This window comes from Tupaia chinensis, unplaced genomic scaffold, assembly GCF_000334495.1.
Source record: "Tupaia chinensis unplaced genomic scaffold, TupChi_1.0 Scaffold000133_1, whole genome shotgun sequence".
Taxonomy (NCBI): Eukaryota; Metazoa; Chordata; class Mammalia; order Scandentia; family Tupaiidae; genus Tupaia; species Tupaia belangeri.
The window spans coordinates 1,011,303-1,027,544 of NW_006159602.1; the positions used below are offsets into that span (position 1 = coordinate 1,011,303).

At 43.9% G+C, this 16,242-nt stretch overlaps 1 protein-coding gene across 1 annotated transcript in view; it reads left to right on the top strand.

Moving 5' to 3' along the window:
• RTN1 (reticulon 1) overlaps positions 1 to 7,709 on the top strand; it is a 24,375-nt gene extending 16,666 nt beyond the window's left edge. Inside the window, exons 2-7 of the mRNA XM_006144824.1 lie at positions 306 to 513; positions 2,555 to 2,693; positions 4,489 to 4,558; positions 5,077 to 5,123; positions 5,206 to 5,264; positions 7,342 to 7,709. Of these exons, the coding sequence (XP_006144886.1) occupies positions 306 to 513; positions 2,555 to 2,693; positions 4,489 to 4,558; positions 5,077 to 5,123; positions 5,206 to 5,264; positions 7,342 to 7,384 (566 nt within the window). The 3' untranslated portion in view covers positions 7,385 to 7,709. The remainder of the gene's footprint in view (positions 1 to 305; positions 514 to 2,554; positions 2,694 to 4,488; positions 4,559 to 5,076; positions 5,124 to 5,205; positions 5,265 to 7,341) is intronic.
• Positions 7,710 to 16,242: the final 8,533 nt, after the last annotated feature.

The window sequence follows — 16,242 nt, forward strand, 5'->3', positions numbered from 1 at the left end:
TTTTAAGCCATCCGGGATGCAAACTGCGGTCGACTACGTGGGAGTCCAGCGACATAGCCATTACACTAACTGCTGGTCCCAGTAGTCTTTTCTTATCTGTGTCTTTGTGAACTATCTTCAAGGACGTAAGATGCTCCAGACCAGACTGGACTGGGCCTCGCCGTGTGTCTTTTCACTGGGGTTTAGGAACCCTAGTGCAGTGAGAACCTGCAGCATCCGCAACATGGCAACAGGAGCCACAGCAGCTCACGGAGCAGGTGGCCTTGCAGAGTTCAGTGGTGTGTATGTTGTGTCTCCTCCTACAGCTATTGACCTGCTGTACTGGCGGGACATCAAGCAGACGGGGATCGTGTTTGGGAGCTTCCTGCTGCTGCTCTTCTCCCTGACCCAGTTTAGCGTGGTGAGCGTCGGGGCCTACCTGGCCCTTGCCGCACTCTCAGCCACCATCAGCTTCCGCATCTACAAGTCTGTTTTGCAAGCTGTGCAGAAAACCGACGAGGGCCACCCTTTCAAGTGAGTGCCCCACCACCTGGTGTAGCCCTTGCACACCTCTCACTGCCTCTTCTCTCACCGCCACTTGAGCCCATAGGTGCCCTAGGACTGTCCCTCTCTGACACCTGATGGACCCCCAACCATCCTAACACCCAGCCTATCTCTTAATGTCTACATTTCTGCAGAATATTTGAAATGAATTACCTTTATTCTAGCATATATTGCTTTGTTGAGTTTGTTTAGTGTAATTACTACTAATACTAATCATAATCATTATGTGGATACAATGTTTAAAATGTAAAGAGTGTTTCAAAAATTACTTAATCCTCCCAACTCTATGAGGAAGGCAGGGCAAGCATTACAATCCCTATTTGCTGATTGGAAAGACTGAAGTCCAAAAAGCAAACTGACACTGAAGTTCCCAAAAGCAAAACGACATGCCTAAGGTTACGTGGGCAGTAAATAGCACAAAGCCAAGACGAGAGTGTTTGGATTTCCATTTCCACACTCTCTCTGGAAGTTTAACACTGAAACACCAAGCCGCCAACCTTCTAAAGGATACAGATTCATGTATGGTCTTATCATGTGCCCTCCTCTGCATGCCTGTCCTGGGAAAATCTGATCAGAACAATACTGAAGAGGAGGAAATATCAATGATAAAAGCAATAATAATAAAAAGACAATCCACTAATTGACTGACCATCCATGTCACCCCTTTGCCTAGTGGCTGGCCCCAAAGTCATCCTTCACTGTTTTCACATTATAAAATCAAGGGTCAGTCCTGGATAGACATATAGATGATGCCAGAAAATGACTTCTGGCCCAGTAATTCCCGATAACACCTCTGTATCCACCCTGGCTACCTTTTACCAGTCACTGAATCAAAGCCTCAGCAGCTCTATGGTCTTAAAAGGGAGATTTGTGGACAAAGAGGAACAGGCTGCATATCAGACATTCCTACTATAACAAAGTACCCTAACCTGAGTAGCTTAAGCAACAGAAATGCGTTTCTCCAGTTCTGGAGGCTGGGAAGTCTGAGATCAGGGCTGCAGACTGCAGCCTTCTCACTGTATCTTCACGTGGTAGAGGAGGGTGAGAGAGGGTGAGAGAGCTCGCTGGGCTCTCTGTTATAGGACACCAATCCCATTTATAAGTGCTCCACCCCCTTAACACAATCACCTCCGAAAGACCTCGCCTCCTATGGCCATCACCTTGGCAGTTAGAATTTCAATGCTCGGATTCTAGAAAAATGCAAACATCAGTTCTTAATACTCCCTAAAACTCAAGCCAAAAGTTGCTTTAATCTTTTTCTTCCAGTTCTCAGAGTTAAGTTAGTGCCTTAAGAACTCTAGGAGTGTCCCCCAGGTAGGCAGTATGGTGCTGTCTTAACCCAGGAGAGGCAGGGAATGGAGAGGGAGGATGGACCTCCATGCAGGAGTGTGACTGGGCAGGAGGAAGCTTAAGCTGGGTTGGTTTTCATACGTTTTTACTTTATATTCAAGTATACTGTGTCCTATATATTCTACCCATTTGTGGGCTCAATGTAACCATTTGAAAAACTTAAAATGCCATTACTAAAAATACTACTCTCTAGAACCAGTGAGTAATTTAATATGACCCAGGTTACTTGAGATTTCAGTGCTCTCTGGATAAATCTAGAAGTAAATTCCAGAATTTAAACTAAAACTCTTAGATGTTTTTGAGGCAGAACAATAGTTGGCAGCTAGGATTTTCAGAGTGCTCAACTATTTAAAAAGAAAGTTTGTCTCTACGCAGTCATGTAGGGGAACTCAGCCTAGGAGCTGATTTCTCACTGATTCCCCTGGTGTGGCTGGTTTCTCTGCATTGTCAGCTCTCATGGGAACACTGTCTGCTAGACATTCACGGCTCCCCATGGGGGTCAAGATTCCTGTATTCTCCAAGGCACCAGGATTGTAACCCCCAGAGATGGCCCAGTGCTGTCCTCAGAGTGAGAGAAGGATCACTTAGCAGTCCCTGGGATGCACCCACTGGTCTCAGGATCCCCTCTGACGAGCTCTCTGTGGGGGTGGTTTGTCGGCAGGGCCTACCTGGAGCTGGAGATCACCCTTTCTCAGGAGCAGATCCAGAAGTACACGGACTGCCTGCAATTCTACGTGAACAGCACACTTAAGGAACTGCGGCGGCTCTTCCTCGTCCAGGACCTGGTGGATTCCTTAAAGGTACGATCACTGTAGCCGTTCACTGTCAGTCCTGAGTTTTATGTTCCCTAAGGTGTGACAGTCTAAACTACCACATAGGGGATAAAAAGCAAGTGCCCATTGTATTCTAGAGGCAGAAAGCCTCACATTCTGTGGTATCAAGGAGCTCATCCAGGCAAGAACCTGTCAAAAATACCTTTACTTTAAAAACAACAAAGCTGTGTCGCAGAGAGGTTCAGATAATTGCCTAAGGTTGCCCAGTAGTCATCGGCAGAGCTGGGCTCAAACCCAGGTCACAGCTCCTAGTTTTGTACTTTTTACAACCTACCAAACAGTCTCTCCCTAAACTATTTTCAACTCCTCAGCCAACTTCCTAAAATTAACTTTAAATTAAAACTCTCATTTGGGGATTATAAAAATATGCATTATTTTCATTGAAAGAAACTCTGGATTTTGTCAGTAGCCAGATTTCTGAATGTCCTCACACAATTCCGGCTCTGAGGCTGAGCCTGTGACAGGCAGAGATGACATTGAAAGAAACTCTGGATTTTGTCAGTTGCCAGATTTCTGAATGTCCTCACACAATTCCATCTCTGAGGCTGAGCCTGTGACAGGCAGAGATGTGCCCAGCCCAGTGCTGACGAGGACCTGCACAAGATTTGAATCCTGGAGCTCACACTGAATTCACCAGGTTCTTTGAACATGCTGCTTTAGCCTCCCTGTGACTTACATGTAAAAATCAGTTCATCATTGGCTGGGGAAGCCATCAGCAGAATAAGAGGAAGCACAGAGGTCGTTCTAAGATTTCTAAAAACATTTGTACACCTGGCAGTGGTCCAGTCCCAGGGGCTGGTAACTAAGGAAAGGTAGAAGGAAAGCAAGAGGTGTGGTCTTGACTCGCAAGGTGCTTTACTGAAACAATGGCTTGCCAGTGTGGACTTAGGAGAGACACCAGGGAGGTTATAATTGCTCACCTTAGTACTTTCAAGGTAATGTTTGTCCTCGTAATGTAGAAATTGTGGTCCAGCTACAGTGGCACACGATGCCAAGTGGCACTACCACTTGAGAGGTTGAGAGCCACATAGTAGGCCTATGGTCAGTTCCTGGGCCAACCTTGACCTGCCAGGTGCAGTTGTGCACGACTGCAATTGTACCTACTTGGGAGGCTCAGTCAGGATGATCACAGCCTGGAGAGAACCTGTCAAAAATACCTAATCCTGTCTCTCAGTTTTCTTTTCACTCTCCCTCTCGTTCTGTCTTAAAGGGGAAAAACAGTTTGGGTGACAGCACAAGCCAACAAACCTTATCTGTTATGGGCCAGATGGTATTTTAGGGTTCCGCAGCCCACACGATCTGTCACGCCTGTTCTCTGTACTGCTGCAGCACAACCGCAGCAAATGACCACAGATGTGGCACTGTGACACTAAAACTTTACAGACACTGAGAACTGAATCACAGTCATTTATTATTCTGGCTTGGATTTTATTTGACCATTCAGAAATGTCAAAACCATTCTTAACTTGTGAGCCTGAGCAAAAACAAGTCAAGGGCCATGGTTTGCTGCCCCTGGGCCAAGACAGTTACTCTATTGAGCCTCTCAAATCTTAAAACAAAGTGAGCCAAAGGGTTCCAGGACAACTGAAGACTGGATCGTCTATCAGTGTTCCATTGGGCTTTACACACCTTATTGCTCTTCTGCTTCCTACTGAAATCAGGGTATAATTTTGCCTCAACTTCTAATTTAAAAAGTCAAAGACCTGAGACTTCTGTCTGTCAGGAACAATTTTAGGCACTCTGACGACCTTTCTCCCTTCAGTTTGCAGTTCTGATGTGGCTCCTGACCTACGTTGGCGCACTCTTCAATGGCCTGACCCTGCTGCTCATGGGTAAGGACAGGCGAGCCTGTGCCACATCTCCGTCACACACTCACGAGCTCAGCGCTTCCTGCCTGGTGGCTTTTGCCTTGACAGATTCCTAGGAACATGCAGATGTCCCTGAGTGCAGAGCATTTCTGCCCACCACAGTATGGTTAAAGAGCAGGATATGTCCGTCCACACTAAAAACGAATTTCTAAGTCCAACACTTTGTTTCTTTTCAACCTCTGCTAGTTTTCACAGGCTTCTCATATGTATCTGTTTACGGTGGCAGCTATGGAGAGAGGTTCAGTTTCTCATCTTGGGGGGGACCGTCTACCCTCCCAAGGAATAATGCTAGGAGTGATGACTTGATATCCGAAGGGCTCGGCATCCTTTCGTTTTCTTTATGAACCGCCCTGTCATCTTCTGTCTAGGATGCTGGTTCTCCCAAATAACGTTGTAATACCACTTAACTATTTTAAACGTATGTATAAGCTCATTCTTTCGGCTAACTCATGGAACGTTAACACTGTGTGTTTTCCACCCAGCTGTGGTGTCCATGTTCACTCTACCCGTCGTGTACGTGAAGTACCAGGTGAGTGCGGCGTGAGATCCAGCATTCGCACTGAATGTGGCCCTGGGACCTTGGACGCGCTCACGATGTCTTTCTTCCGTAGGCACAGATAGACCAGTATCTGGGACTCGTGAGGACTCACATAAACGCTATCGTGGCAAAGTAAGTTACATAGAGCAATTTGCAAGAAGGAAAAACTGCCTTAAGTAGGTATTTGAGTGGATTAGGTAGGAGAAATTTTTTAAAAAGGCAAAATAATAAGTCGATTTATGATCATTCACTTACTCAAATCATATGTTCATTCCCTTCATTCATTTATTTGAGTTGTGTGTTCATTCCCTTCCCAAATATGTTATTTGAGAAAATAAGTATAAAATTTAAAACTCTCAATTAAATAAAACCTCCAGTGGTTTATTTCCAGTATCATAATGAATGAGTTTTTGTGAGTGAAGGTTATTAAGCTCTGCGGACTGGCTTATGTCCAAGAACAACATGGGTTGGAGGAAAAAAGGAAGCTTGACTCAAAAATGTAAAATTAACACTCTAGTACTCTAGTTGAAATGAGAACAATTTAAAAAGCATTTTTATTTTTTCAAAGAAGGAATAACTCTCATTTTTTTAAACCATTGACATTATTTTAAAATTTAGGTTGTTTTTACCACTTTAAAATGTATATCATTTTTGTTACCTAAATGTTTTAATTACACCATTTTACTCAACAAGTGTATGTGTGTGTGTGGGGGGGTGTATGTTTAATTAAATCATTGTTTTTTGAACAGATGTACTTCATGGTTACCTTACATATTATTAGGACATAAAAATCTCAGTTTTATATTTATACAGCTAACTTGGTCATGAAACTTAGTAGTTTTCCCTGATTCTTACACTTTCTGCTTACTGCCTCTCAGACCTCCCCTCTCCATGCCCCAAGCACACGACCTCTCTCCTTCCCCCTGAGGCGTCTCCTCACTTTAGGGGCTCTGCACTCGGTGCCATCTCTACCTGAAACACTTTATACCCACATATTCACCTGGTGGCCCCTTCTTGTCCCCAGATATCTGTTCCTCAGATCAGTGGATTTAGAGTAGGTACCACTCACGGTAGCACCATGCCCTTCCCTGCCTATCATGGGGCCCAGTCCTGTTTTGGTTTATAACATTCATCACCATTTGAACCTCTCCTATCTACTTGTTCATTTCTATCCCTTCAACTCTCATGAGAATGAAAGCTTCACGGGAGCTGGAACTTACTTGTTTTTCTGAACTCCAGAATGTGGAAGGGTTCCTGGCACAGAGAAAGGTCTTAATCAAAATCAGCATGATGAGCTTAAAACATAACCAGCAGAACACGTCTGGTGTAACCCTGCCCTACAGGGATGCTGCCCCGCTGTGAGAAGCACAGAATTTTAGGTGCCTTGGAGAGATCTAGTCTACACCCACATTTTAAGATGAGTCTGACAACCAGCAAGGTTTATTAGCTGGCCTGTGTCACACAGTTAACTAGGAGCATAGCCGGGACTAGGACCCAGCCTTCTTAATTCTAGTTCTGAGTAGTCTGATTAGGCTGAGGGTGAATGTGGGTTCCTTTGCCTGGAACCAATCCTGTTTTATGCATATCTTTCCAGCACAGGAAGAGCACCCTCTTTCTCTTTCAGAAGTTGCTCATATGGGGCATGAAAGGTCATGGAACCATACATAGCACAGCCTCTGTAATCCTGTATAAGTCATCATGTTCATCTACCTAAAAAGTTATAAAAACTGCACCTTTCTTGGGTCATTCATTCCAATTTTTTACTTCCTTCTTAATGCTTTATAGAAGTGTTTATAGACATGTACATAAAACCTGTAATATCTTCCAAAACACTAAGCTATTTGGTCACGTAGAGAATTAAAGCAACAACTATAATGAATACATGCAACAATGTCATTAAAAACACTCATGCTGGAACCAGCAGTTAGCGTAATGGCTATGTCGCTGGACTTCCATGTAGTCGACCGCGATTTGAGTCCTGGACCCGGTGGCTTAAAACTCACGCCGGGTGCATGTGTGTGCGTGCCCAAGATCCCGAGAGGAGAATGGAGGAGAAGGGATTGCGGCGTGGCCATCCCCCCTGGGGGGGTGATTTCTCGCTTTCTGTCTCTCTGTCTCTCTCTGTCTGGTGAGTGCACATGCGCTATAGCAAAAACCTCTCTCAAAAAAAAACACTCGTGCTTTCTTATCTTTTGATGTTGTCTTTTAGGATTCAGGCTAAAATCCCAGGTGCTAAAAGGCATGCCGAGTGAACGGAGTGAACCGCTGTCCCACCGGGGACACAAACAGGAATGTCCGGAGTGGTAACAGCTCTCTTCTTACTCGTTACTGCAAATCGATTGTTTTCCCCCCCAGTACCATAATCTTAGAGACAAACTTGACAACAGCTGTTTTCAGGCTGTTTCTGTACTCTTAGGATATTTGAGTCACTTGTGTCAAGCACTAAAGTATAGAGAAAAGTGTATTAGATGTGGTTTTTAATTTCGTGTTGCTAAAAAAAGTGCATGATGGTGAGAGCCCAAGTCCTCTTTCCTCCTTCGGTGTTCCTCCTCTTCTCTCTGCAATGCTTCTGTAGCTTCTAACATTCCCCATGGCTAGGCCCTTCCTGCCCAGTGCACTGATGCAATAGTGGAAATCGCTTCTATGTCCTTGGGTTGCTGGTTGGATTAACCTTTAATAACAATATATAGAACTGTAGACTGATGTTTTAGCATTTTTTCCAACACACACCACATAAAAATAAAAACAGTCGACCGTACTTATGGTAATCAGTTTTGTATAACTTAAAATAATTAAATAAATGAATAAATCCAAAACAAACGCGCAGTACTTTTGTTGTATGGGATTGATGGGCTGATTTACATGTATGGTAACGAAAAAGTACCAGCATGTTAACTTTATTACAATTTGTATTACTTTCTCTGTAGTTCCTAATGGACTTAATTATGGATTCTGGATATTTGCACTTATGTACTTGATACTGAATGCATAAATAAATGTTATTAAATGTAGCAAGTTCTTTCTCTCTTTTCATGATCTTACGGGAAAACACAAAAGCTCTAAGACACAGGCACTCGTTGACGTGCTGGAGGACTGAGGCCGGGTGCTCACCTGCTCCTCTCCAGGACTACAGGGCCCGGCCTATAGCTTCTCTATGGCTTCTTTGGGTTAGTCACAGAAACCACTGAAGAGCGATAAGCTGGAAAACAACCTAAATATTTATTTCATGGAGTTGATGCAGACATTTTAAGTAGTTTTTTTAAAAAATAAAACTTGATAGTGATATAAATCTTCATAAACTTTTATAACGATCTATAACATAACACTGGCATAAAATAACTGGTGTGGGGAACCAGCAGTTAGCATAATGACTATGTCGCTGGACTCCCACGTAGTCGACCGCGGTTTGCGTCCCGGACCCGGTGGCTTAAAACTCACGTCGGGCACCTGTGCATGCGGGCCCAAGATCCTGAGAGGAGAATGGAGGAGAAGGGATTGCGGCGTGCCCATCCCCTCTGGGAGGGGATTTCTCGCTTTCTGTCTCTATGTCTCTCTCTGTCTGTCTGGTGAGCGCACGCGCCCTATAGCGAAAAAATAAATAAATAAATAAGGCAACTGGTGTGCACGCCTTCTTTTGGTAATTATGTATGGAGCACTAATGTGTGCTAAACCCTAAAAAATAAGACTGTGTGGAGCCAGCAGATGGCATGGTGGTTAAGGCACTGGACTCCTATGTGTCTGATCACCGTTTGAATCCCAAACCTGGCGCTTGAAACTCACTCTGGTCATATGTGCATGCATGCCCAAAATCTCAAGAGGACAATGGAGAAGAAGGGATTGCAGCGTCACCTTCTCCTTTCGAGGGGTGATTTCTCCCTTCCTGACCCTCTGTCTGTCTCCAAGGCGAGTGCACACACCCTGTAGCAAAAAAAAATCTCTAAAAAAAATAAATTAATTAAATTAAATTAAAAAGAAATAAGACTGAGTAGCAGAGGGGATAGTTCCTGCCCTTGCAACGCTAATTCTTCTAACAATTGCTCACTGTTTATTGTAAAAGTCTAATTGCATGCTTTATTTAGAATCAAAAGATGGAGAGATAGGCCCAGCCTGGTCGGCACAGACAATAGTGAACTGAACTCCAGTGCTGGAAGCCACATGGTTGACCGTGGTTTCAGATTGCCAGGTCAGCCTGAAAAAATGTTGCGCACTCACATCCGAGCTCAGCATTTCAGTGAGCTGGAGGGTTGGGATAAGGGAATTCCAGAGTGACAAGACCCTGTTATGGTTATCTCTCTCTCTGTCTCTCTCACTCACACACATATACTCTCTATCATAAACAAAATAAACTTAAGAGAAAAGATGAAGGTGGGGGCCAGCAGGTGGTATGGTGGTTAAGAAACTGGACTTCCAAATGGCCGACTGTGGTTCAAGTCCAGGGTCCAGTGACTTAAAAAATCATACCAGATGCATGTGTCTGCATGCCCAAAATTCCAAGAGGAGAATGGAGAACGGACTGTGGTATGGCCATCCCCTCTGAGGGGTGATTTCTCACTTTCCCTCTCTCTGTCTCGGTCTTTCTCTGGCAAGTGCACATGCCCTAAGGCAAAAAGTCTTAAAAAAAAAAAAATTGGATGAGGAGCCAGCAGGTGGCATGGTAGTTAAGGCACTGGCTCCCACATGGCTGACCATACAGTTAAAGTCCTGGGACCTACCAGCTTGAAAAACATGCTGGGCACATGTGTGTGCATGCCCCAAATCCCTGGAGGAAAATGGAGGAGGAGGGATTGTGGCATGATCATCTCCCTGGAGTGTTCTCATTTTCCCTCTCTCTGTCTCTAGCTGTCTCTCCACTGGACAAAAGCTTCCATTGACCAGTTTTATACGTGGGCTCTGCAAGTATCTGTAGTGTTATCCCTTCTGTGCAAAGTGATATGAAAGTTACAAGGGCAACTTGACACTGGGCCAATGGCCAAGAAACCACCATCATGGTACTGGGGAGAGGGAAAGTGGCTGTGTGAAAATGCTAACTGATCAAAAAGCAGCCAGAAATAAGAGCTGGGATACAAGGCTCAGACAACAGAGAAGGATTCTTGGGGGTGGTAGATTTGGAGACTGGGGCCTGGCCTAGGTTTTGCCAGATAAAGATGATTCACGCCAGAATGAAGAAAGAAAATAAGCTAAAGTGCTAAGACCTGGAAGCGTGTGACCTTCACAGAGAAAGGTGAGTAATAAGTAATGTTACACTAGGTTGCAGGGTGCTTGGAGGTGGGAATCATAGTCCCAGGTAAGGCTAGAAAAAATGGGTTGAGATCACACTAGGAAGACGCATGAGTGCCTATACTAAGGAATTTGGGCTTAGGTCTTAGAGAATCACATAAATATGAAGAAGGTGCAAGATACTGTATAGTAGAAGAATAGAGAAGGAGGTCATTGTGCCCTAACTATTGTCATAGCAAACAGATCACAAATGGCTGGGTCTCTGCTAGGACAGCCATAGTGAGAATAGAAAGGAGATGCTCACCTGTCCCAGATTTCTGTGTTATCCTGACTTGCCAAGCACCCACCAATGGGCATACGCACTACTCAGAGGTGATGTGGAGAGAGATTGGACTGGAGCCACTGACTGATGAGATGTGGGGTTTCAAGACTAAGGGCCTGGAGAGCTAGTGCCTCCTTGAGTTTTACACCCTGCAGTTTTCTTGCCTCACTCTAGCCCATTCACTGTCTAACACTAGCTGATCAAGGGGCAAGCAGACAGTACAGTAGTTATGTTGCTGAACTCCCATGTGGCTGAGTGTGGTTAAAGTCCTGGACCTGGTGGCTTAAAAATCATGCTGGGCATGTGTGCGTGCATGCCCAAGATCCAGAAGGAGAATGGAGGAGAAGGGATTGTGGATGGCCATCTTTTCAGTGTCTAACTTCTGTGATGAAGTACCTTCTACATGGCTTTATGGTATAGAATTAATATTCTTCAGAATCTGTATTTGCAGCATTTTCCTCTGCCTGTAGGCCCAGAATTCCTTTCACAAGTGACTGCTCACAAGGATACAATTAGGAATTCCGTATGCTAGCAGAGGTAGAGACTTCTGAGGTAACTCCAGGTGTACAGAATGAGAGGTGCGGGTGTAGACTTTAAATGTGAGGCACATACTATGTGGTTGCTGTGAGCACAGAGATGACAGAGACAATGTGAGGACCCAGCAAGCAAATGAGAAGCCCAAGCAGAGCCCCAGGAAACCCAGAGGGAGTGAGATGTGAGCAGCAGAAAGTTCTTACAGCCTTTGGATGAGTTAAGCAAGCAGGCAGTGGGCAGATGAAGCAACCACAGTATGTTTTATGGATTATTTCAGAAATAAAGAACATAGGATAGCATACGGCCTCTGCTTTCCCTCACCCGTATTAGTTCCCTAGGGTTGGATGGTTGTGCAGTGGTCAGACATGACACTCTACGAGGTAGTTCCACATGGGAAGGTTCCTGGTTCAAGTCTGAGACCTCCCAGAGCACTCCAGGCATGTGCTTGCCCATCACACGGTGCTGGATGAAGGCTGGGGGTGGGTTGTGGTGTTGAGACCCTATGGGAGGTTCTCTTTCTCTTTCTCTCTCGCTCATAGTAGAAATAAAAAAGCTGGTTTTTAAAGCACTAAAAATTGGGTAACGACAGAAATTTATTTTCTCACAGTTCTGCAAGCTAGAAATCAGGATGTCAGCAAGATGGTATTGTTCCCATGGTCTCCCGTGTCACCTGGACTGATGCTTCCTATCGAAGCGGCATAGTACATGCCTCGTGTTAAAATTCTATAGCCCTACCTCTCACTGTGTGAGCCTGGAGAGCCCTCCGGAGCCTCCGCTGCTGCCAGCATATGGCATTTCTAACTAGATCCTGAGATCAGGACGTCGGGCTGTGCTCTCTGCTGGCCCCAGGGCAGGAGCTTTCCTGGCCTCCTCTAGCTTCTGCTGTTTGCCAGCCACTCTGGGTGTCCCTGGACTTGTAGATGCACTGCCCCAGTTACATAGCTGTCTTCTTCCTTCTGCTGCTTGTCTTCCCTTTGTGTCCAGATGCCCCTTTTAATAAAAACACTGAATTAGGGCCCACCCGATCCTCACTTTAATTCAACAGCCTCTATAAAGATCCTGTTTCCAAAAAAGGCCACATTCTGATGTATGCGGGGTTTGGGACTTCAGCCTATCTTTCAGTGTGTGTGTGTGGGGGGGGTCGGTGGGGTTAAGAGGGAGCATAATTCACAATTGACAATAACACCACCCCAGGCCTCAGCCTGGCCCTTATGCTACTGTAAGGCTTTTCCCTCCAGGGTAGATCCCAGGCCTGCTTCTCTGCTTGCCTTCTCACTGGAAGGAACCACTGCTCAGATGCAGTGTGACCGCTTTCTCCCTCACCTAAACGCACCTGGAGTGTGACTGGTGGCTGGGTCTTGTTCCACCCCAGGGGGGCTGCAGCAGCCACCACATTGGCCTTGACTGGGGCAGCTTCCAGCATCTGAACTTCGGCTCTCTCATCTGTGTGTCGAGAAGCAGGTGGAGAAGATGGGAGCCACCATGGGGCATTTTGGTGTCCGCTACAGTGGCAGTTTGATGGGTGACAACTGGCCTCTGCTGATCCAGGCAAGAGGACCAGGCCATCTGCCTTTAGACACCCACCTGCTCCAGCAGGGCTTTTTATCAACACCCTCCTCAAACTCCTCAGTGTGGTTTTTATTTTTTTTTTGTGGTGTATTTTATTATTTTGATTTTTCTGTAATTCAATACATGCAATATTCGATTAAATATTACAAAACCAGTGTTCCTGGCCACATTTTCTTTGACAAGTTAAATGGAAATGAATTCTTTCATATCCTGGGTCGTATTTGTCTTTTAAAAGAATTATGCTAGGACTAGCGCTCTCTGGTTTCTCCCTGAAATGATGAAATGGTCCTTAGGAATGAACACTTGATGTTTGTCTGCTTTCTTTAAACCTTCTTGTAAATTCTTATAAGCACAAATTACTCAATAAATAGGCTACATCTACTATGAGATCATTATTAAGCAAGTAGTACTGTCATTTGTTCATGTAGCATTTGTCAAGATACCCAGAAACTCTGTAGTACTCATTCTGTCCAATAAATATGTTTAAAGTGCTATACAATTACAAGAGAATTTATTATAAACTCTCAGTGGAAAATCAATCCTATCTTCCTTATTTTCTTTTGAGAGATTTCTGACTTAGGATATGTGCACTCTCCAGAGAGAAAGAAAGTGAGAAGTCAACCCCCAGGGTGGATGGACATGCTGCCATCCCTTCTCCTCCATCCTCCTCTTGGGATTTTGGGCACATGTGCACACGCACCTGGTGTGACTTTCAAGCCACCATGTCCAGGACTCAAACTGTGGTTGACTACTTGGAAGTCTACCAACATAACTATTATGGCATCTGCTGGTCTCTCCTTTTTTCTTGATAGAATATAGCTCATGTTTTTTCTTTGCTTCTTATGAGTAGGAAAGATCACCAAATGCTTGCTGCCATAAATATATCCCAACAGAATAAATAGAGCTTTTTGTTTCAGGGATTCTGTTATATTCTGAGATGATCTGCATGAGCCCATCTGGGCCTCCAATTTACAGTAGACTCTACAGCCTCCCTTGGGAAGAATAATGCTAAATGAAAAGGATTTTCTCCTGGCCCTTACAAATTTCCTTCCTTCTTTCCTTCCTTTCTTTGTTTTATTCTTTTAAGTTTCTTTCTTTCTTTTATGAGAGATAGAGGGACAAGCACCTTCGACAAGGTCTCACCAGGCTGAAATCTGCCCCCTCCCCAGACTTCCAGACAGCCAAGGTCACAGCGTGCGCAGCATATTAAAGTCAACCCAGAATCTGAATCTAGGGCCTTCCCTGGGTTGTGCAGTGGTGCCCTGGCATCTGTGATACTGTGGCTGGGCCTATAGTTTCTTACAAAGTAAAATGCATTTACTTTTTTTTTTCTTTACATTTTTGCTATCACCAGAGAGAGATAAAGAGAAAGAAAGGGAAAGGGCAGTCGAAAGAGAAGTCACCCCCTAGGATGAGTGTAACTAAGCTGTAATCCCTTCTCCTCCATTCTCCTCAGGATTTGGGGCATGTGTGCACACACACCCAGAGTATTTTTCAAGCTATCAGGCCTAGGACTCAAACCACACAGTCAACCATGTGTAAGCCAGCCACCTTAACCACCATGCCACTGGCTGCATTTACTTTTTTACAAATAGTTACCTTGCTTTTTATTTTGTTCTTTAATTCCTAAAGTAGGTATTATATTAGAGGTATCTAGCCAATTGACTTATTACATAATTTAGCTACTTGATCTATTAATAAGGTGATTCTGAAGCTATTAAAATGGAATCTCTTAGGAATAATATCGCATTGTTGAGACAGATGCTGAGCTGGGCTTTTTACAAACATTATTTCTAATCCTTAGAATTTCAAAATCCTACATGATTAATACTTGTGCATATTTTATTGTTCAAATGAGAACAACCGAATCTCAACATGTTTAAATAATGCATAAGTTTACACAGCTGGGAAATGATAAAGCTAGGACTTGGTTCCCTGTCTGATTTGGAAGGCCGGGATCTTCCCGCTGAACCATACGACCTTTCCAGTGCTTTGCCGCTCCTCTCCAGACAGTCCGTCTAGCTCAGGAACAAGGCTGTCCCCACAGGCTGGTTGCTCCTCGTAGAAACCCACTACCATATATTAACCATAAATGGGCATTTATTGGGCAAATACAAGGGAGACCCAGGGCTTAACTGCAGGAGATTATTTTTCTAAACACACAGTTTTGCTGCTTTGACCTTTGTGGTTAAAAAGGGAAGTGCTTAAATCTGAGCATTACCTAACAATCCTGCCCTGAATAGAGACAGAGAAGAAAGTACATAAATCTTAAAGACCTTTACATAATGGTTTGATTTTATATTCACATTCACCCTGAACCAGAGCAGACATCCGTACTGCAAAAGGAAAGAAAACAATAGCAGCTGGAAACATGGTGATAATCCATTCTTTAACTCCAGACGTTTATTTATCCAGCAGAGCTGAGAATCGGGAGTTCTCATTAACTGAAATCACAGTTAAACAAGAATGACCCTTTTCTAATAGTAATTAAGCAATAATTCTGGTGTAATAAAATTAACTTAAATGTACAATTTAGTCTGATGATTCAAAATGTCCTTCAGGGTCTTACAATGGTAATGATCAGTAAGTTCATTTTGAAAGTCAATTATTACTATATTGTCCCAGAAATAAAAATGTTAAGACAGGGGTCAACCTGTGGCCTGGTGGCTAAGGGAACTGGATCCCTCATGGCTGTCTGGATGGTTCAAGTCCCAGACCTGGAGGCTTGAGAAACATGCCAGGCATGCATTTGTGCCCCAAAACCCAACAGGATGTAGAAATGGAAAAGGGATTGAGACATGACAATTTCCAGGGGTATGCTTTCTCCTTCTCCTCTCGCTCTCTGTACATGCATGTGTACTCTGGAAAAGTTTTTTTTAAAATGTGGTAAGACAAACTTTTCCTTCTTTATTTTTCTTTTATAATAAAGCCTGAACTGCAGAAGACTGAGCTCTGTGTTTTAAAAAGTTCTGAATATTTGCATCTTTTCTATTATTCTTTTCAACTGTATCTTAAGCATATATTATGTACAAATTGCTGTGCTAGGTGCTGCTGGAGAGTCAAAGGGGAAGAAACTACTGGCCCCACCCTTATGGACTTCATCGTATAGAGATGATAATAATAACAATTGAATTTATAGAGTGGCTCATTTTGGCCAGCCATTGTTTTAAACACTGTAATAACTACATTAATTGATTTTATGCTCATGATCATCCTACCATGAAGGGGCAATATTTTTACAGATGAGAAAATCAAAGCATAAAGATTACAAAGCTATTAAATAATAAGATATTACACAGAAAGCTATAAGGCCACTCTGCCTGTGATAGGTATCAGCCATTAAAATTCTAAACAAAGTGCTTTGGAGGCTCAGAGATTGCTGGGGTAAAGAAACAGATGTATGGGGACCAGCAGATGGCATAATGGTTACATAGTCAACTGTGGTTTGAGTTCCAGACCCTGCGCATT